Source organism: Rhinolophus sinicus, linkage group LG03, assembly GCF_036562045.2.
Source record: "Rhinolophus sinicus isolate RSC01 linkage group LG03, ASM3656204v1, whole genome shotgun sequence".
NCBI classification, from domain to species: Eukaryota; Metazoa; Chordata; class Mammalia; order Chiroptera; family Rhinolophidae; genus Rhinolophus; species Rhinolophus sinicus.
Window position 1 is genome coordinate 148486015 of NC_133753.1, and position 23356 is coordinate 148509370.

The following is a 23356-nucleotide window of genomic DNA, read 5'->3' on the forward strand; positions in this document are numbered from 1 at the left end:
AATAAGTCAGACAGAAAAAGACAAATATCATATGATTTCACTTATATGTGGAAACTAAAAGCAAAATAAAACAGATGAACAAACAAAACAGAAATAGACTCACAGATACAGAGAACAAATTATGTAAAATGGTTGTTAGGGGGATAGAAGACTGGGTGAAAAAGGTGAAGAGGATGAAGAGGTACAAACTTCCAGTTATAAAATAAATAATGATGTAATATACAACATAAGGAAGATATATTGTCAATAATATTGTATTAACTTTGTACAGTAATAGACGGTTACTAGATTTATCATGGTGATCACTTCATAAGGTATATAAATGTTGAATCATTATTCTGTATACTTGAAACTAATATAATACTGTATGTCAACTATACCTTAATAAAAAAAGAATAGTAGCAACTATAACACAAATGCATAAGATTTATATGAAGAACAATTTTAAAGATGGTACTTAGAGAGAAAACACAGAAAATATTTGCATAAAGGGGAAGGCATATCAGTTCCTGGATAGGAAAATGCAACATCACAAAAATTTCAATTCTCCCTAAGTTAACCTACCAATTTAACATGATCTCTAAAAATACCAAACTGCCAGAGGCGGGAAGGTGCTAGATATAGAGCCACAATCGGATTCTAAAGATTATATAAAATATCAACTAGCAAAAAGAAAAAAGAAAAAAAGGCAGGAAGAGGCAACCTACCCAATCAGAAATTCTAAATTACAAAGCTATAATATAATAATGAAAACTGCATAGTGCTGGTGCATAAATAGATGAATCGATGGAACGGGTTATAAGGCTCAAGAACAGAGTCAAACACATGGGTATATAATAAGGGAAGCATTTCAAGTCAGAAGGGAAAATTCTGACGTGATGGAATAGCTGACTAGCCATACTAAAAAAGTAAAGTTGGATTCCCTATTTCACATTCTCTGCTGAAATAAATTCCAGATTACAAAAGATCTAGTTTTTTAAAAGGATACAACAAAAAACATGAGAGAATATAAATAATGTACATGGAGAGAGAGAAGGGATTTTAAAATGTATGTTTAAGATTTTAGTTAAAAAACTAAAATCTATTTTTAAAAAGAGAATGATAAATTCAACTAAATTAACGTTAAAAATATACATGGAAAAATATTTGCAATTCATATCATAGATGAGGGCTAATGTTCTTTAAAAAACAAAGAGCTTCTACAAATCAATAAGATAAAATACTATAATCCAACAGGAAAAAAATAGGTAAAGGTAATGAACAGTTCATAGAAAAGGAAGTACATGGCTCCAAAATATATGAAAAAAAGTTCAACCTAATAGAAATACACAATTAACTATAATAAGATACTATTTTCTACCAATCAAATTGCCAATGGCCAGAAGTTTTATCACATCCCATTTAGGCAAGGGTATGAAGAACCAAACACGCTCATGTACTGCTAGCTGAAGTGTAAACAACCTTTATGGAGACAGTATGATAATAGCTATCAAAATTCAAAATGTACATACCTTTTAACCAGTCATTCTACTTTTAGAAATTTATCCCACAGATACACTTGGACACATTTGAAAGGATATATGCACAAGGTGTTTTTCTGCAGTATTGTTTGTGATAGCAAGAGAATGAAAACAACTTAAATGTCTCTCAATTGGTCAAATAAGTTCAATTATTTTCTTAAAACAGAATACAATGGAATTGTTTTTGCAAATGAGGCAGTTCCACGTGTACTGACATTGGACGCCAACCAAGAAATATTTTTAAACAAGAAAAGCAAAGTGGTAGAAATATATATAGTATGCTACCATGTGTCGAAAACATATAGATGCTTGCATATGCATAGACTATTTTAAAGGATAAGTATGAATCAGGCAACAGTATTTGCCTCTGGAGAGGGGAATTGAGTCAGTGAAGTATAGGTTGAAAGGAGACTTAATTATCACTGTATTCCCTTTTGTATCATGTAAATTTATACCATATGTAGACATTATCTACCCAAAATTAATTAAATGTTTTACTTTTAGAGCTAATTACAAGCTCAAGAGTTCAGGAGTTGATTGAATGTGTTTTGCAGACTGCACATTAGTTTGAACTTTATAAAGTAGCTTCTCTAAAAATTTGATAATTCAACAATTTGTGTGGAATGGAAGGAAGGAATGTGCCTGGGCTTAATGTAAACCGAGGGACTAGTAAATGGCTGTCCTCTGTACTGCCATGTCTAACACCTGGATTTAAGCATGTTTTCTCCCAGAGGAGGGGTGTGGCATGTGTACAAACAATATGGAGGAATCCAGTGCCATGACTCCTGAGCAACCTATGGATGGTGTTTCACTGCAGTATAAAACAGATGGTTAAGAGTAATTGTTTTTTAAAAACACAGTGGGCTCTTCCTGGCAGTCCTGTTGCAGCACCAACAGTCAGCCTATCCTGCTCAATATCATGGAATGTAAACTGTGAACAGAGCACACTGCTGGGCCCTATGGGGACCAGCTAGTGTAGGAGGGTTTCTCAAACCTGCCTGGGCATATTAGACTTTCTGAATCAAAATCTCTTAAGAGAGGCCTATGAATCTAAACTTTAACAAACATCCCAGTTGATTTCTATGATCAGTTAGGTTTGGGAAACGATCATAGGAAGTGTGAGGTAAGAAGAGGTGGGAGGGAGAAACAGGAAAAAGAAGAGAAATCCATGAGAACACAAAGCAACATTAAACACAAGAACAACCAACTAAATAGTTCTAGCTGTCAGAAGTCATTTATAAAAACTTTAACTGTAAATATGCAACTTTTTGTTTAAGATGAAAAAATTTGGTTAAATCAGAATTAAGAAGAAAATTCTTTATATATTGATTTTCATTTTTTAAAAACCTTGGCACATAAAAAGATTCGAAAAGGACTATTTTTCTTTTGATAAATGATATGAGATCTGACAATTAAGTTCGCAAACTCACCCTAGAAAAAGTGCTACATACCTCAATGCTGAATATCACTACTGTCACTTTCAACATACTCCCCTTGGGAAGCTATGTACCAATGCCAGCGCCTAGTCCACCCTTCAAAGCAATTTTGGAACTCTTTTTCTGGAATGGCCATCAGAGCTGTCATCGTATTACCTTTGATATTCTGAATATCATCAAAATGTCTTCCTTTCAATATTTCCTTTATTTTCAGGTAAAGAAAGAAGTCACTGGGGGCCAGATCAGGTGAATAGGAAGGGTGTTCCAATACAGTTATTTGTTTACTGGCTAAAAACTCCTTCACAGACAGTGCTGTGTGAGCTGGTGCATTATTGTGATGCAAGAGCCATGAATTGTTGGCAAAAAGTTCAGGTCGTTTTCGCCTAACTTTCTCACGTAGCCTTTTCAGCACTTCCAAATAGTAAACTTGGTTAACTGTCCAGTTGGTACAAATTCATAATAAATAATCCCTCTGATATCAAAAAAGGTTAGCAACATCATTTTGACTCTTGATTTGGACTCATGGAACTTTTTTGGTTGTGGAGAATTGGCTGACTTCCTTTGTGCACTTTGATGCTTTGTTTCAGGGTCGTATTGTTATACCCATGTTTCATCACCAGTGATAACATGGCCTAAAATGTGGTGTTGCCTCTCCAAAAGGTCTTGGCAAACTTCGACTTTCCTTTGCTTTTGTTCATCGGTGAGCTTCGGGACCATTTATGCACACACCTTTCTCATGCCAAGATTTTCAGTTAAGATTTTCCTAACTGTTTATCAATGTTTACTTGATCTTCTATGCTTCTCAGAGTCAGCCAACTATTTGGATGCACAATTTGACAAATTTTTGCAGTTCTACTTGTTATTGTCTGCCCTGACCTCTCTTCATCAATGATGTGTTCTCTCCCCTCAGAAAAACGTTTAATCCATTTGCACACTGCCGTTTTCTTCATGGCATTATCCCCATGAACTTGGACTAACACGTCCCTGGTTTCACTTCTACTCTTGCCAAGTTTAACAAGAAATTTGTTTGTTCGTTGCTCTAATTCAAGCTCAGATATTCTCGTGACAGCACATGAAAAAATGCAACAACAATGAATGCCACTCAGCAAGACACCGCCACACATCGACACAAACACAGCTGTGAGACCTTGATATACCAAGGTTATGAAACCTTACTGAGCTGTTGGTATAGTGCTGCCAATGTAAGCGCATGGTGGCAAGTTTGCAAACTTAATTGTCAGAACGCGTATGAGACTCAGTGTTAACTAAACATCACTATTAGTTCATAATAGTGTAGAAACATAACATGAGGGATGAATGTGACCAAACATGAGATTCAGGCTTTCCTGTACTCAGAATCTCACAAAATCAAAGTGAGCCACAGATTCCAGCAGAAGGATCCTGGGTTTTTGTTTTCTCTATAGTTACCCTCCAAAGCCTGAATGATGCCATTTATATTTCAGACAGAGAATCCCAGGAGTCTAGTAACATTCATTCCTCTGGAACCTCTAATTTCTCCTTTACCACTCCAATGCCACATATGTGGACAATTACTTGAGGTCCCATAGAAATGCCTGCATGGAATAGTGATTTAACATTATGCTTTCAGATCCCACTTAAAAAATGGTTACATAGGGAATGTTTTTTTCTTCTTTTGTAAAACTGCTTTTAAAGACAATCACTATTATCTTGTTCAATAGCCCTTATATAAAGATCTACATGAGAAATTCATCTTAGAGCTGACTGAATGTCAGGAAATATAATTGTCTCTCTTAGTGAAATGTTGTGCTTTCTTTTTAAAAGAGATGAGTTATGTAATCTCTTTCTTTCTCCCTCTTGCTCTCTCCCCCTCTCTCCTGTTTTCACCTTAGCTGCCAGGAAGTTCAGATTTAAATTTTATGTTCCATTGAAGTTCAGATTTAAATTTTATGTTCCATTGAGGTACTGTTCTTAACCTGTGGTTTCTGATACAACTTCCTAACCCCTACATTACCTGGCTCTTGTTCTTACAGAGTTGTTTTTAATGGTTCTATTATGTCTGGGTCTTTCGTTGTGAGCAACTTGAATACTTTTGGAAATTGACAGAACATAAGTTAGAAGTGATGAAACAGGTTGGGTTTCCACTGACTGGGGTTTTACTCTACAACCAGGAGGTATATAGGCTTTTAAATGATCAAAGTTAAATGAGATTCATTTGGGGAGAAAGATTTAGGAAAAACCGAAAGCCAAGAATGTTGGAGGAGTAGGGATCACCTTTACATGACTCGCTCTCCCAAGGGCTCCTCACAGAGAGGGATATTACAACCTGGGTCAGGAAAGCAATACTATATAAAGATTGGCTGGAACCTCATAATCACTTAATGAATTTTGGTCCAATCATGTTCAGTGACCTTCTTGTCACCCTGTGAAGCCAGCACGGGCAGGAATGACTGTCTTCTTCACCCACATGTTGCGGAAAAGGTCAAATCATATAAATACTGTGTGCTAACCAATTGCACCACTGGATGCAATATACAGTCGATGTATATAATTTTATTAACCAATGTCACTCAATACATTTAATTTTTAAAAATTTTTAAAGAAAAAAAATAAAGGTCAAATCACTTGCTTTTGACCGTTGGTCAGTCATCACCTATCCAGCTAAAAGCTTAGTAAAAAGTTAAAAAAAAAAAGCTGGAAGTTTTCATCTCTGTTCTGGCACAAAGTTCACTAGGAAACTCACCCTTATTTGCCCTTATTGTACAGATGGAGTGGCAGGTGTCCCCAGCTGGAACACCCAATTATGACAGACAATTCTGTTCTTCCCCTGTCACGTGTGGCCCCAAAAGCTGGAAGCAGGAGGAATGTGAGCTCGCAGGTCCTGAGCTCGCAGGTCCAGCACCCAGAGCCCAATAACCTCTAGCCCGTGCCCTTCAAGGGTCTCCCTGTTCACAGCTCAGTCAAGGCTGAGGTGCAGGAAGTTCATTATCAGCTACTTTTGTGGCATATTGAGTCTCACAGATTTGTCATTCAGTACACAGTTTCTCTCTGTACAGCCCACACAGCTAATCCCTGTACTATATTTCTCTCAGTTTTCCCTCCTCCACCCACAGTTCTGCTGACTTCTCTCCACACAGGAGAGACAGAACAGCTGAAGAAACAGCCGAGCGGTGGAAAATTTTTTAAAGTGTTTTGAGCTCACCCAACCTGAGGAGAGCATTCAAAGAAAAACAGGAAAGGGTGAGTAGGAGCTCCCTCAGCCCCCGCACACAAGCCAGGGATTGTCACTCCCGCCCACCCCCAATCCCAACAGGGGCTGACTGCTGGGTCTGAGCCACCGTGCCCACACACAAAAATATGCAAATGTGTCTTCTGTGAGGATTATGGAATGGAGGCAATTCTTGGCTATTTCAGATACCAAGTCATGGAACTTGGGGGTACAGTAGGCTCATTCCATTCAAACACCCACCATAAGACTTCAACCAGCACCTTTGGTCTTAAACCAAATATTTGGAATATCTGGAGGCCATCATACTGGGAGAATGAATGCAGGTCTTAAAATGGGTGTGCTTCTGTTCCGGCAACCGAAATTAGACTCCCTAATCTAAAGAGTAATCAATGCCTCTGTGTATGTGTTTTCCTATTACTCATCCTTTTCTTCCTCATTTCCTTTCCTTTCAACTTCCTTCCTACACTGGACCAGAGCTTTTAAGGCTATCTGTCTTTTCAGGGGTTGGGTGTGAGAAAGAGATGTGAAGTCATTTAGTTCTTAGTTCTCTTTAGTTCTCTCTCTCTGCTTTGCTACAGAGTCCAGCTAGTTAGATGACCTGAAGTTGGCAAGGGCAAAAGGAGATCGGCTAATCCCATCATTCATCCACTTATTCATTCACTAAACAGATATTTATTGATTATCTACACAGATAAGGTCCCCATCCTCACCCAGCCAAATTGAGCCACATCAAAAAGAAGTAATCTTTGATCTCCCTCACTGCCCTGAAGTGGCCTCTGGACCCATTTTTGGGTCTGGTTTAGCATGGGTTTTTGCATAAAACCCAGAACCTATGTAGGGGCTATGGAACTAATGGATAAACAAGATTATAATGGAACTAATGGATAAACAAGATTCACTATCAGTGATCCTTAAAAAGGTTTCCAGCCTACAGATTAGACTAGTCCTAGTTCATTAATTATCCAAGCACTAAAATTAACTTGTCACCATTCTTATTTACTTTGTTAGCACAGTTTATTTTTTCCCCATTTTAAATAAGAGATTAGCCTGAAAGCTGGCCTAACTTATCTTGTTGGTATATTATGTGTTCGATGCTAACTGATATTTACCCATTCAGGTAACACATATTTAGTGAGTAGCTACAATATACCTGACCGTGTCCCAGGCACTGAGGCTGCCACTGTACAGAATGACCCCTTCATGGAGCCAACAAGTGAGTGGGATCAGACAACCCTTGGCTTGATGTTCTTTCCAAGACACAAAATAACTTCAATTATGCACTGCCAGGCAGGAAACCTAAGTGAAGAAAGTGGTTCTAAGAGAATGGAAAAGTAGGAATTGTCTGCATTGGTTGACTAGAGGTGATCGAGTTTTGAGGTTCTTTGTCTGTCGATTCCATTGTCTGAGTAGCTGACTACAGCTGACATTTTAGAGATTGAACAATATAGATTACAGTTAATGTTTCGTAGAGTTTTGAACCATCTGATACTAAAAGGCAAGTTTTAAATTGGTTGTAAGAACTGATGATCAAAAGACCTAAGATGCATGGCCACTCCAGAAGAGCAGAATTTTCCTTCCCTCCTGAACTCCTAAATTGGAGAACCAAAAGAAATACAAATGAGTTTTGCAGCCCTGAGCCTCTGAGATTAAGGATGAATTATTTCACAGTCTGTTGATGCCAACCTGGGATATAAGGCATTGAGGCTTCTCCATTGATAAGGGTTAACTCTGATGGTCTGTCAGCAATAGGCTTAGCAAATGGGCAGTTAGTGATCTTCAGTCAACAAAAGTTTGCTTTCTTCAAAAATTATCTGTTTTCAGGCCAGTAGGGATCCAGAGCCTGGAGTGTCATCCTTGGGCTGTGGATTGGACATACCATTCCACCTTTTGGCACTGAGGGGTCTTTTAGCACCTAATTGGAAGACAGCTTCATCTCCCACACAGCTCCAAACTATCAACAAGGCTCTGCATGTGGAATTCCCCTTCATTTCTAATCTTGCTGGACTATATCCATTCAAAAGCGGATGCTTGTATTGTTTCATAACTACTATAAACTTCTGCTTATCCAGCCACTCAGATGCTCTCCTTTAACAGGAAAAATAAAAATGACCCCACTGGCAAAGTCTCAAATAGAATAAACGAATGACAAGTCATGTTTTAATAAACTCAACTTTTGTCTTAGTGAACTTGGTGGATGGCCACTGCTCCCCTACAAATGGAAATGTCATTTGTTTCTTTGGCTTTGAGAGAAGGATTTATGTGGAATGCATTGTTCATTGTTGGTATCAAATCAACCATTGTTTTTGTCTTGAGGGCCCTCAGAATGATCAGAGAAAGGAAAAACATTAATCAAAGGGGTTTTGAATGGTATTGCCTTCTCTTTTTACATCTATGTTTTCCACGTGACAAAGGAAACTAAAGATACACAACAGCTCCCCATTGTCAGGTTGCTGAAGTATGCTAACTAAGTCTGCATAAGGACCCAAGTTTTAGAATGAGTGGAAAGAATAAGATAGATCTGAGCTTGAATCCTGACTCTCAACTCTCACTCCATCATTTGACACCTTGGCCAAATTATTTAAACCTCCCTGAGTCTCATTTAATGGAGCTCACTTCCTTCTAGGATTGTTGAGGGGATTGAATGAGATTTAGTACAGTTCCCAGCATGTTGAAGGCCCTCAATAGATACAACTTCACCTTCCACCCCCCTTTCCCTTTTCCCTGTAGCCACATTTATGAGATGACATCACATTGTCCTTAGTGACATCGCTCTAGGTCTCAGAGTTTCCAGATTTCTGCTGATTTAAGAATCCAACTGTGCTGATATTATCTATACAGATGCCAGCTGGGGACTGATGCCATATCAAGGATGAGTCATGCCAGAGCACTCCTTAAGTGCCTGATCTTGCCTCGGAGAGAACTGGTTTTTCCTCACTGATGATAGAGAATGAGGGAGAGATAGCCTTGGGAGAAAAGGTCTGGGACTCCCCTAAGTGACATTAAACAGGGGTTAGCAGCTTGGACTTTGAAATCTAACAAAACAGAGTTTGAATCCAGATTGCCACCAACTAGCTGAGTAGCCTCTCAAAGCATCTGTTTTCTGTCAGAGTTCTTGTGAAGACTAAACAAGGCAATGTACATACACAAAGCATTTAGGACATTGACTTGGCACATAGTAAATGCTCAATAAAAGTCAGTTATAATCCCTCTGTTTGTGTCTCTGTCTCTGTCTCCTCCACTCTCCCTCCCTGTTTCCTCTCTCTTTCTCTCCTCTTCCCTCCTCTGTCCTGGCCTGGGTTCACCTCTCAACCATTTGCTGAGCACAGAAGCTTGACTTCCAGTAATTGGGAGGTAAACTGAGATGTTGTTTCTTGTACATTTACTAGGTTCTCAGTTCTGCTGAAATGCCTACATCCCACCCATACACACCCCACTCAACATTAATTTATCCTTTGATCATTATTTTGTGAAGCCTATCTTCACATACTTGAAAGAAACTATAATTATTGCTCAGTCATATGAAACCTCACATCATAACTAAATACAAAGTTGTTGATTGATCATGAAGGTCAGAGCTGAATAATACACTTTATTAAAAAGCTGTCTAATTTGACACCATTATTTCTAAGTTCAATATCCTACCGAAATAGTTTATCTCAGTAAATTTGGTTTGAAAAAGCTAAAAATGTCTCTATCAAAATATGAATAATAATAATGGTGTGAATTTTCATCATGGAACATGAAGCTGCCCTACTGCCATGTGGTGGAGGTTAAGAAAACACCACCTCAGTAGGTGTATTAACATTTACCAAATGCCCATTGGATGCGCTGGCCTTTGTTGATAAATTTTCACTTCATAATTTTACTGCGAAAGCTTTACATTTCTTTTTTCCTGCAAAAATCTCTAGAGTCTTCATACTCTTAGAGAGGCAGGTATGTCTCTGTGATGATATATATGTAATTAGCTCCTTTATATTAGCAATACATTATCACAGAGACATTCAAATTTACATTTTACATTACACATTACAAAAATGTGTTTACATTGTACACAAGGTCACTATTAATTTCCTGAGTTAGGTGGTACCTATCCTGATATAACTACTGAAAATTGCATAAAATATACATAAATCCTGTGTAATGACTCAAGTTAAATATACCTCAAAGCATGTTCCATCTTATTAAAATTCAAATATATTTTTCTTACAAGGGAGTTATTATTCTTCATTGTAGCATGTGCTTTATTACAAACTTGGAATTCACTGATGAATAATGATGGGATTGCAAATCAAGACAACTTAATTAGCTCAGCAGGATTTTAGGAAGCTTTTCTCCCTCTGTGAGCAGAAGCTCAGAGATTAGTTTAGGGACCTAGGCTGGGTTCCTGGCACCCCAGGCTCTCTATGGAGAGGTGGGACCTTCCCATGGAGAGGGATCCTTACCTGAGGCCCTCGCCTTCTGGAGAGCGCTGTTTGCAGTACTCCAGAGTGTAGGTCTCAGTGGCCTCCATGTTGGCAGGCTGCCATCGGATGGTGGCCGTATTCCAACACACGGTACAGTCCTCAGCACGGATCACGGGAGTGGAGGGTGCTGTGGAGAGAGAACCAAGTCAATTATGGACCAATCCATGCCAGTTCTGCTTCCCTGGTACCTTGGGAAGACTGCTTAAACATGACTTTATTTTTATTTTTGATTAAAAAACACATTCTGGGTTAAAAACCCAAAAAGTATAAAAATTTATATAGTGAAAATCTCCCTCCCACCCCTGCCTTCCAAATTGCCCAGTTTTCACCCATCCTCAGCATCCAACATTAGCTTCCTCTAAATCCTCCTTGAGTTTCCTTATACATATACAAGCAAATAAAAATAGATTCTTGTCCCCCTCCCTTTACACAAAAGTTAGCCATGATCTTGACTTCCCAAAGTGCTCAATGAATATTTGTTATAAAAGGCAAGAAGAAAACATGAAACGGTGGGGGTAAGTCATTTCTTCCCCTAAGGTAGTTATACTTATCTTAAAGGCCAACCAGGCTGATGCTATACCGACTTCAGCTCCGTGAGAAGACTCTATCATGGGAATGCATTCCCAGCTAACACCATCACGGAAAAACCTTTTGGGGTTTTTCACATGATGAAACCTAAGCTTCTTACCTTAGCAAATGTGAACTCTATACACTAGACTTTCTCATCTCATATCCTTCCGCTCTTTGTTCATAAGTCAAAGAAACAATACCAAATTTCTTTTTGTGTCTCGCACACTCTAGACCGTTCTTTTCCTGATGCTTCTGCTCACAGGATTTCTTCAAAAGAAATACATTCCTTTAACACTTTACTTCCTACTAATTCTTAAAGGATTTCTTTCAGGCATTAGTTCTAGGAAGCCATTCCTGATTCTGCCCCTGCTCCAGGCTATCTCAGATACCCCTCTAGAGTGTTCACATAAGAACCTGTGTATAATTGGATCATGGCCCTTACCACAAATTTTTTTATGACCATGTTTTCTATCTCCCCCATTTGACTATGAGCTTCTTGAGAACAGAAACCCAGTCTTATTCATCATTGTATACCCAGCACTTCACAACACCCAGCTTATAATAGGTGCTTAATAAACGCTTATTGATTGATCTTAAAGTTCTGTGAAGAATTGAGTATTGCCTCCTAACATCCCCTTAACATCTCCTTACCTGTTCTAAAAATTGCTCTTTCGCTGGGCAGGCTACAACCTGTGAAGTTCACAGCCATTACCCACACTTGATAGCATCGGTCAGGTTCCAGATCTTCAAAAATGCAGTAGCTTTCTTTCACTGTGACTCTGTATTCTTCTACCAAGTCTAGCATAAAACACAATCATAAACTCTAGGGTGTTTTCCAAAGTTAATTGACAGTTCTAGCTATTGAAAAAATTGGTCTACAACTTTTTTCAGTGGAAACCCAAACTGATAAACTTACAGATATCATTATGTGATAGCTAGCATTTTAGAATACATAAAAAAGTAATAGCATTCTAAAAAGAGATATTTAGAATGACATTGTATTACTTGTGAACAGAAAACAATAGCATATTAATAAGATTCTGAGCGCCATATGCCACAATTAAAATAACTTATTTCAATAGCAAATACTAAAATTGCGCAATTTATGTTAGCTTAAATCTCAGTACTACATTCTCAAGATAATTTTTAAGAAGCAATGCCAATATTTCAGGAGAGTATGTAATAAAATAAGGATAAACTCATGTTTTCTAAACTTATGATGGTATAAAGCATCTTTATAGATTAGTAAACCATTTTAGTATTCAGTATGATTTTCAGTTTCAAATACTGGTTCTTTTTCATGAATTCCAGAATTCTTTCAACTAGGGATTTCCACAATTTATATTATAGAAATACCTAAATAACTTTGATAGGTCATAAACTATTCTAAGAAGTGACTTTGTTCAATCAAGACATTTCCTAAAATTTCTTATGTTATTTTATTTTCAATATTTTAATAGTAAATATTTTAGTATATGTGCTGCCAAAGCGAGCACTGTAGTAAATATTAATACCATTCTTAACACCTGTCCCATGGGCCAATCTGATTATTCTTACTGAAATTTTCTCTCCTTAAAAAGAATGATTTTCTTTTTTAAATTAGCCTATGATGATTTCAGTTATCTTCCCTCATTACTCTTGAATGTCACATCTTCAGAACGCTTCCACTTAAGAAACACAGATTGTTTCCTTTTAAAGGAAATTTAGGAGCTTTTCAACTCAGCAGGTTTCTTAAATTGCATGTCTCTTTCCCAATGAGCTATACTTTGGTTTAAATAATGTCATAAAGATTTATACACTGCAAAATATTTCCCCATAGCCTATAAACTGTGACTGCAGTTTCCAATGAAATCATCCTTTCAGGCTAAGTCCTGTTACCTCAGTATTCCTTTTATCAATGCACATAACGTATGTTACTGGAGACTTATTTCACACAGCACCGTATCACAGTGCAGATATAACAGAGTTCAAGGCATTGAATGAAAGAGACACAGCACAGGTAAGTGGTTGGGGGAGGTATGGGGAGATGACACACTTTAAAAAAGTACTCCGGGCAATAAATAGTTGCTAAAAGGAATCTTGGAGGGCCATTAAGTTCCATGATCTAACTGCATATATAGCGAGATGAAGTGTGGTACAATAGTCTCCCCCTTATCTGAGGGGGATACATTCCAAGACCTCCAGGGGATGCCTATATATACGATTCAGTACAAACCACAAACAGTATTGAACCTTATATATACTATGCTGTTTGCTATACATACATATCTATGATAAAGTTTAATTTATAAATTAGGCACAGTAAAAGATTAACAACAATAACATAATAAAATATAACAATTACAACTATATATTGTAATAAAAGTGATGTGAATGTAAACGTAGTCTCTCTTTCTCTCTCTCTCTCTCTCTCTCTCTCTCTCTCTCTGTCAAAATACCTTATTGCAGTATACCCATCTTTTCACGTAAAGGAATCACTTTACAGCTTCCCTTTGCCATATCTGAATTGCCAGCATAACTAGTCTTGCATTTTGGGGCCATTATTAAGTAAAATAAGGGATTGTTGAAAACCAGTACTGTGATACCAGGAGAGTCAATCTAAAAGCCAAGATGGCAGCTATTATGTGGATACGTTGGACAGAGGGATGATTCTCATCCCAGGCAGGAAAGAGTGAAACAGCGCAAGACTTCATCACACTACTCAGAATGGTACACAATCTAAAACTAATGAATTGTTTATTTCTGGAATTTTTCCATTTAATATTTTCAGACTGAGATTGACTGTGGGTAACTGAAAACTTGGAGAGTAAAACCTCGGATAAGGGGGGACTACTGTATAACAAAACAAACACAAAGTCAAGCAAAGAAAAATATAAGCTTTGCAGGCTGAAAGACCAGTGTTTGAATCCAGCCCCTGTCAGGCGTAAGGTGTGTGGCCTCGGGCAAATTATTTAACCTCATACAATTTTCTAATTTGCAAATGGGGATAATATTACTTATCTTGTTGTGGTGTGACAGCTATACGGTAATAGGTTCCCAAGAAAACAGGAATTCTTGTGGACAAACTTAACAAACTTTACACTATGCCTATGGCTGCTTTTCTTACTTTTTTCGTAATTTAAATAAGAATCATATAACATCTCCAAAGACTTAAATATTGGTAATAGTGAAATATAACAAATTCCTTATTACAAATCGGGTTCCTGTGGCACACCAATCCTGTCACATGCTCACCTGGTTTCTAAAATATATGGGTCTGTCTTCAACCCAAAATGCCAGCACTCTCATCTCTGATTCACCGGGAAGTACAGCCATAAACTGCCTGGCTTCTAGATCTTATTAGAAGTACTACTGAACAGAGAGATATTTACAGAGGCTCAATGGTAAGAAATGTCATTCACTCACCCTACTAAGCACTTTCACCTCTATTTATGCATTCATTTGGGACACCAGAAAACTACACCATATCTAGGCCCATGCTTTGAGAAGTGTAAACTCTGAATTAACCTTTATACTTTGTTTATAACTTTTATCAAAGGTAGAGCTAAAAAAAATGCCAATCCAATGCTGCATTTGCATTAAAATTATTGTGGAGGACACTGTCATATGTATAGCTTATTTCTCTTCTACACAGTGGCACACATGGCACCTGTATTTTAGACTTCTGTACTGATTGAAACTTTGTTCTCTCTGAAACTCTGGTGGGTTACCTCCTTTCTGAAAAGGAGAATCACCTAATTGTGTCTGTTATCCTCAAAACTCAAAATCAAATTTGAATTTCAGTTACAATAGTCATGTTGACCACTATGATATACATGCATTTTTTTATTTCCTTGAACCTGATTTCAAAATTTTGCTTATACGTTATTTCATTATATGATTGTTGGTTTGTTGTTGCTTTTATAAGTGGCTATCAATGCTTTGTGGAAAGCGTCATAATATGCATATGATTAAATACTTCACATTAAGATGCAGAAATGTACACATGCACCTGTATCAGTGTTAGCAACCCTACCGTTTAGTTCTTGGTCATCTTGTGGCTCCTCCATGCAGTAAACCTGGAATGAGTCAATGACATCTTCCTTGTTTATGCTCCAATAAACTGCAATTGTTGTACTAGTGGCGGAATTTGGTTCCTGAGGTTCTAACCTAGGAGGCTGTGGAACTGGAATATAAGCAAGAATTATTATAACTAATGCTGTTTTTATTGATTGACTTTTTTCTTTTTATAAAAGTCACTTATGCTTGTTGAAAAAAAATTCAAACAATACAGAAATACATAGAGTAAAACTGGCAGGCTTCCCTAGTTCCCAACAGCTCCACCCCCAACCCCAAGGATAATCCTTGGAGACAACCACTGTTACAGTTGAGTGTGTCTCCCTCCAAAATATTTTCTATGCATTTGTATATATGCACATAAAACACACATATAATAGAAATAAACAAAAATGTATCCCCAAATGGGATTACTTGATAATATTCTTCTATAGTCCTATATTTAGAGAAATTAACTTATACAGCATAAAGGAGGCATCCAATGATTTGTTTTTTCTTCAAAACAAAAACTGGACTATGCTTTCCCAAATAACCAATGCTATATCCTTCTAACTTAATATGGAGTCTATATTCACAACAGGGACAAATGAAACATTTTTAGCTATAGTTGCTATATCATCAAGGCTAAAAAGACTTGAACAAATAAAATATGAAAATATACTTTTGGAAACTGCTATCCCATTTGCTCTTCCCAACACGACTATACTCACAAAGTTGTTTTTTTGTTTTTTTTTAAGTTAAAATATAAAAATTACATAAGGAAAAAAAGTACCCTACTAACTGATTCACATATAAGGTTTACCTACCTAGTAAAACTCTATTGTTCTGAATTTTAAAGACAACAATATTCTCAAGTGTTTTGCTAGAGATTTAAAAAGTCTGTAATTATGCAAATTGAACATCAATGGTATATACAACACTATAAATCAAGAAATTATGCAATTCTCTTCCAAATTTTGGGGATACAGAAGCATTAAACATATTTTACAAATTAGAAGTAAAGGTTATTCCCATAGTTGAAAAGATGTCATGCTTTTACATTTATTTTTGTTGCTTATTTTTTTCCAGTCAACAATTTCCTGAGAGATAAACTTACTAGAAATCATATGGGCCAAATTTATGAGATTACTTTATTAAAAGTCAGTACTGAACGAAAAGAAAACATGGTTAGTTCAACAAGGATTTAAAAATGAGGGTAAAAAATGGGTCCAAAGAATGAAAAAAAAAGACAAACTGAAGAGATTCAATAAAGAGCCAAAGGGCTAAAGAAATACACAGGTATGAAAAATGAGAAGCAGGATAAGAGAGTGGTTAAGTTCATGAGCTTCAGAGCAAAGAGGCTGGCCTAAAGTTAAAGGCCAGATCCCCCACTTATTAACTGTGTTATCTTAGCCTCGGTTTCCCCATCTTTAAATTGAGAAAACAACAATCACAATAATACCACTTCATCCCAGGGTTGTAAGAAGCAAGATAATGTATATTCAGTGCTTAGCAAAGTGACACCTAACAAGTACTAACACTTAGAAGGCAAAATGGTCCTGGCAAGAGCACAGAAAATGAAGGGGAAAAGGCAAGGAACCCTTGGGGGTGTTAAACTAGGGATCCACCGTCTGGTAAGTCACAGAGGACTACAGAGGCAAGGCATGCTGAGCAGGCTGGGTCAGGCAGGAAGCATGCCTGTCAGAGCATCTCCCCAAGGACGGGTAATGGTTCAGAGATCCTTATGCTGTCTTTGACTTCATTGTTTGTCTTCCTAGCAGGAAATCAGTGTCACGTTCTAAAGGAGTCCATCCAGATGAATGCAGTACAGTAAAATTTCATGTTGCCCAGGTTTATAGAAGAGACAAGCAGAATGCTTCAACTATTGTCAATCGTCTTTGAAGCAGCATTGGGGAACTCCCTGAGGCATGAACAATGAAAATGCTCCCCATTTTTTCCTATGAATTACACATTGAGCGATATTTGCTTTTTAAAAATGGAACATCCTTTCAAAAATATCTCTCTCTGGTAGCTTAACCAATTTAAAAGCTACTAATTGACCACCCCTCCCCAAATCACCAAATTTTAAGGAAGATGTAATTGTAGGAAATTAAGCAAAGCACGTAGGCTAGAAGTAATTTTGCACTTAATGTGCTCCTTCCCCCAAGAACATTAAAGTTAGAACATCTTTTTTCAAAAGCAGGAAACACTCTTACTTTTCAAAGTATTCTAAAATTAAAATGGGAATAAGAATATTTTATAGATGTAATCTAATTACAATGGCTGGATTTACAATTTCTGTGATAGATGAATATCACAGACCTAGATTTTATATTACCACCTCTGTTTACACTTCTGTAGTAATAAACTTGAATAGGAGTAATGCCAAAAACGACAAAATGGGATTTTTAAGGCTTCTTTGCCAGGGGCTAAGGAATTGCACGGAGGAATCACCTCCATGGGTTCCCTCTACCTGATGAAGTATGCCCTTAAAGAGCTGTCACACTCAAGGAGCTAAGCATTAGATCAACTTAGATTTCAGAACCTGTGCCCAGATACAGATTCTCAGTCAAAAAATCCCCAGGACAGCAGCATTATTCACAGAAGCCAAAAGATGGAAGGAACCCAAGTGTACATCGATGGGTGCATTGAATGGATAAGCAAAATGCGGTATAGACCTACAATGGAATATTATTCAGCCTTAAAAAGGAAGGAAATTCTAACACATGCTACAACATGGATAAACCTTGAGAACAGTGGGCTAAGTGAAAGAAGCCAGTCACAAAAGACAAATATGGTATATTCTATGTATACCTTGTTTCCTCAAAACTAAGACCTAGCTGGACAATCAGCTCTAATGCATCTTTTGGAGCAAAACTTAATATAAGACCCAGTATTACATTATACTGTATTATATTACATATTATATTATACTATACCATGTTACATTAGACCCAGTCTTAAGATCTGGCCTTATATTATAGTAAAATAAGACCGGGTCTTATATTAATTTTTGCTCCAAAAGACTAAGCAAGTCAACACACTGTGTTCCAATTCTGTGACGCTGACACACAACCCACAGCATTTCTCTCTCAGAGATCAGTTTCCCCAAAACGGCTTGGAACTACTGGGACTACCAGAGCCGCTGTTTGTGAATGAATCATTAACACTTAGTGACAATTTAACTCTGTGATCTCTCAAATATATAAAGTGTCCTCTCACTGCCCAGCAGGTATTCAAAGAATATTCTTCTAAATGAACAACAGCATATAATGAATCCCTTAAAAGCAAAAGATCTACTCTGTTAATCAGAATTTCTTAGTTTGCAATCACTGCTGTATTTAAATGCCTCTTAAAAACATAATAAGAAAACACCCTTTTGTTTTGAGATATTTCTAGAGAAAATCCATCAGGATAAATGACTGAATTTTTCCCTTTATACAGGGTTGGTTGGATTTTGGTCTTTTTAAAGACACTGTAGTAGCCTTTTACTAGTTACTAAACTAAAACTCTTCCTACAGAAATGAAATGAAAATTGTCAATTTAAAAACAGCATCTGTCTTTAAGTTGGTTTTAAAAGAATGTAGCATCTTTTAAGGAGGACATCTGAGTACATGTTACAGTAACTGAAACTTGGTAACTTGACTGAAACATGGCAGCTTTGAGAAATTTAAATAAGTTTCATTGTCTTGTTTGTTAAAATAGCAAATTAAAAAAATATTTTGAAGAGCTGGCAAGATGCTTCTGACAGCTGAGTAGGAGGCTTCTGGCTACATACAGAGCATGATGCTGAGCTGTTAGTTCTCTAAGTTAATCTGTTTAGCTTGAAAAAAGGAAAAAGGATTCCATTGAAGAGGGGAAAACCACTCATAAGGAAAAATCTGTTCCATACGTATGAAGATATTTGATTTATTTTTCCTTCTATACCTGGCTGCTGGCCAATAATCTCTGAAGCAAATAATCTCTAGAAGAGAAGGAGAGAAATCCTACTTGACAAAGGAAAATAAGAGGAGAGCTTTTGGTTCCATTGCAACACCCTCCCACCTCCTCGATATCCCAGAACAGTCATAAGGCTTCAAAGTGAAATATAGTTTATAACTGAAATGGTATGGTAGTCTCAGGCTTTATTTCAAAATCTAACGTTAAATTTTTACAACTAAGATTTTCCTTTTTCCAGTTATATTTTCCTTTTTCCAGTTATATTTTCCTACATTCAAAAACTTTGTGAAACAAACAAGGGAAAACTGCCAAATTTCATCAAGGTAATTAATATATTAAAATTCCTACCAGCCACTTCTTTTAACATCTGGTCACTTCTCGCTGAGCTGTCATCATAATGTTCAAAAAGTGAAAATGCAGCAGGCATTTTCTCTAAAGAAGCAGTGCTCTCCATTGCAGAAAGCAACCTATCAGGGAAAAATATTTCATATAAGTCCAGAAATTATTAATATACAGAAGGAAAGTGAAATACAATTGTTCAAAATGAAGTTGGTGGTGGGGGTTTTTGTGAGGCTTTGTATCCCAAAAGGATTTAAACCTTCTCAAAGTCTAGAAGTATATGTCTAAAATCTATTTATCCTTAGGATTCTTTGGTGCAATTGGTGATATTAGAAATTCCATTCCTATATCCTCGAGTCTGAAAAGATTTTGATGATCTTAATTTTGCATCTATAAAGTTAGTCCTAAAAATAACTACATTTTAATGATTATTTTTATTTATTTCCTAAAGATATAAAGGTTCAGAGTCTGTCTGGATATTCACATATTGTTTGATGTCTTTGCTTTTCTCAACCCTCATCATTATGCTTTAAGGCATTTAGTCTTTCATAAAACATGTTCCCCTACTATGTGCCAGGCACTGTTCTGGGTAGTGGGGATACAGCAGTGAAGGAGGATAAAGTCTACCCATTCTTAAAAGATGAAACAAGCCACAGTTTATAAATTAATAGCTTTTATAGACTCAAGACCCTCTAAGGAGGGATGCCAATGAATACTAACTCTTAGCACTTGCATCAGATGAAATCTGGGCTTTAGAAAAAAAAAAAAGCTCAATTCTGAAGAAGGAGAAGGAGCATTTATCTTTAGCAAGTGGGGCCTCAACTTTGGTGAGGAGCGCTGCTCGGTGCAGCTGCCTCACGGAGGCCTGGAGTTACCTTCCAGCCATTAGGCAGCTGTGAAGCGCTCCACTGCTTCAGCATCGTGGACTCTTTAGTTTGGGCAGCAGAGTCACCTCTAAGCCTTTGCACTTGCTTGGGAACTTTTTCTTCTCCTAGATACTTGTACGGCTCCTTCTTCATTTTACTTAGATCTCTGTTCAAATGTCAGCTCCTCCGAGAGGCCAGCCCCGAATAGGCTAAACACGTGGTGCCCATCCCCTCTACCCCTTGCCCTGCTGTGCTTTACTTCCTCAAAGATGACACGACCTGTTTGTTTTGGTCTGTCTACTTCACAGGATATATAATCTAGATGCCGGAAAACACATTGTTTTGTGCACTCCTGCACTGTAATCTGTTACTTGCTATACAGTAGGCATTGAATAAGTACATTTTGAATGAATAAGAGGACAAAGTTTCATTTGAGTGAGAATATCAGGTCTGGTCAATTTTTTACCAATGTGGGGGAAAAAGGATTATAAAATATAATTGAAATAGTTAAAGAGTTCCCACTATGCTCACTAGGTGTTAGAAATAATGAAATTCACTATAATTTGATTTAGGAAAGATGGTTCCAGTAGCGCCTTCAAAGAGGAGGTGACATTGGGCTGAGTTTTAAAGAATGAATAGGAGTTTCCCAGGCAGAAACGGGAGTGAGGAGGGTGTAGATAGAACAGCAGGGATAAAGGCCTGGAGTTGTGAAAAAGTATGGCACATCCCTGGGCTACCTTGAGAATTAGGAAATGGGGACAGAGATGAAATAAAAAAAGTAGTTTGACTGTGAAGAGCCTTTCATGTGTACAAAGAGTTTCCCTTTTATCTTTTAAGGCAGGGAGAGCCACAGGGAAGTTTACACAAGGGAAGTTAAGAAGAACGCCTGGCAGGAGTCAAGAAAGGAGCAGAGCAAGTGGACTAGACAGGCCGTGAGGTCAGTTGGGAGGACCCCACTATGCCAGGTGAAGGAAGACAACAGGAGCATAAATTAAGGCTTTGGGGATGCAGAGGGCGAAAGTGACAGACTCAGAATTGATAAACAGTGGTGACTAGTACATATACTAAGCCCACTCAGTACACGTCACTGACTAATTAGAGGACTTTTTGTAGCACAGAAACTCTGGCTGTAGGTACCACAAGTAAAATGTTTGTGTTTCTCCATACGTACTGACCTGTTCAACTTTAACATCCGCATGTGAAAGGGTGAGTGGACATATTTTTATAAGCATGTCCTGCAATGGTTGTGACTCTCTTTTTCATTATTAAAACACAAAAGAGCACAACAGAGAACAAGAATGCATCCTCTTAATAGAACAGCATTTTCTAAGCAAATGTGTTTTTCAAAATATGGAAATTTTGAGTCTAAATATGCTTGACAGCATTCCTTAATTTAAGCATTTTCAGTGTTGAGAAAAATCATTGACTATACAAGCACTGCCTTTAGAGACATAATATGAAGGGAGAAAAAGCATCAAGATAAAAAAAACCCCCAAGAAAACAAAACGATAATTAGCACTTCTCATAGAGAAGAATACCAGTAACATTGAGACTTTGAGGTACAAGTTGTCTAGAGGACATGAAAGGCTTCTTCTTGAAACAATCAAGCTTCATCACGTGGGCACACATGTGCATGTTTAACAGGGTTTTCTTTGATCATATTTCTTCACCAGATCCCGAATTTTGTTGTCTTTTTTCTTTACTGGTTATCCCAAGTGACATGCAGCTTTAGCAAAGATTAACTCACTGTCCATCGTCCAATGAAACCAAAAGTAATTAAAGGAACACACAGATGAACAAATTCAGGCACAAAACTAAAGAAAGGACATTTAGAATTCAATGGGTGCCAGTTCACACTAGCAAGTTAATATGCTAATGTTTAGAAAAGTAAAAACGTACTATAGCATTTTTTAAGGTAAAAGCATGTGCCAATTTTCATTCCATGCCAATTTTCCATGCCAATCAGTGTCTTCCATGAGTGGATGAAATATAAAATAGCAAATACGTATCTATATTGTCCAGTGTACAAAGAATAGCACTATAAATCCTTATACTTTTGGATAAAAATCAATATTAATAATGTGTAGAAGAAATGTATAATTTTTAAAAAGCAAAGGAAACTGGGAACAATGCCTGGGTATCAGTTTCCTGACCTGCCTGGTGTGCCTCATGCTCCTGTGTGAGAACTGGTCAACAAGCAGATACCTCAGCCTACCCCGGGTTCTCAAGCAGTGGATCTGAGGTGGGGCCCCAGCAGCTCTGGTTGAACAAACTGCACAGCACATTCTGGCACAGCCAACTTTGGAAACCACTGGGACAGAGGACAGATTGTTATAAACCAGAGGTTCTCAACCACGGCTGTGCATTAAAATCACTTAGGAAGCTTTAAAAATGCCCAGGCCTCACCCCAGATCAATTAAACCAGAATCTCAGGGGGTTAAGATTCAGCCATCAGTATTTTTAAAAGCTCCCTGGGTGATTCTATTTCTAACAGAGCCACTATAATAAAACTCTCACGGAGTAATGTCAATGTTAATACTATACAAATTATTTTCTTAAAACTTACTGGCAATATTCTGTTGAATAGATTTTCTAAAAGGCAAACAATTTCTCTGTGCAGTTTTCACTATCTAAAAAAATTAGATTTCTAATTCCAACCCACATTCTATATCTTAATATATCACAAATACAAATTTCTGATTTTACTTTATGCTAGCTCACAATCTGGCATTGAAGTAAACTGAAGAGAATGGTCACAATTTTAGAAATTTGCATTAAAGGGGTAAAAAAGATAAAAACATTAGGCTCAACCAGTAGGAAAGACCTCATGTCTTGCTATGAGACAAAAGGAAAAAATGTATCAGATCAGTAAGCATTTCAATATCAGAAGCTCCAAAAGATAAATATAGATCTGATGTTATGTGTTTTTACAGACAACATTTCCCAATTTTTGTTGAGTGTTCTGCCTTTCAAAAGAATG

General features: G+C 37.2%; 1 protein-coding gene across 2 annotated transcripts in view; it reads right to left on the bottom strand.

The window, feature by feature from the left end:
- The window catches only part of CMYA5 (cardiomyopathy associated 5), a 93206-nt gene that overhangs the window by 15049 nt on the left and 54801 nt on the right, over positions 1-23356 (bottom strand). For both annotated transcript variants that reach the window (XM_019728192.2, XM_074328794.1), the window contains exons 6-9: positions 19520-19638; positions 15213-15362; positions 11849-11995; positions 10607-10754 (exon numbers count right to left, since the gene is read on the bottom strand). In XM_019728192.2, coding sequence (XP_019583751.2) covers positions 10607-10754; positions 11849-11995; positions 15213-15362; positions 19520-19638 — 564 coding nt within the window. The remainder of the gene's footprint in view (positions 1-10606; positions 10755-11848; positions 11996-15212; positions 15363-19519; positions 19639-23356) is intronic.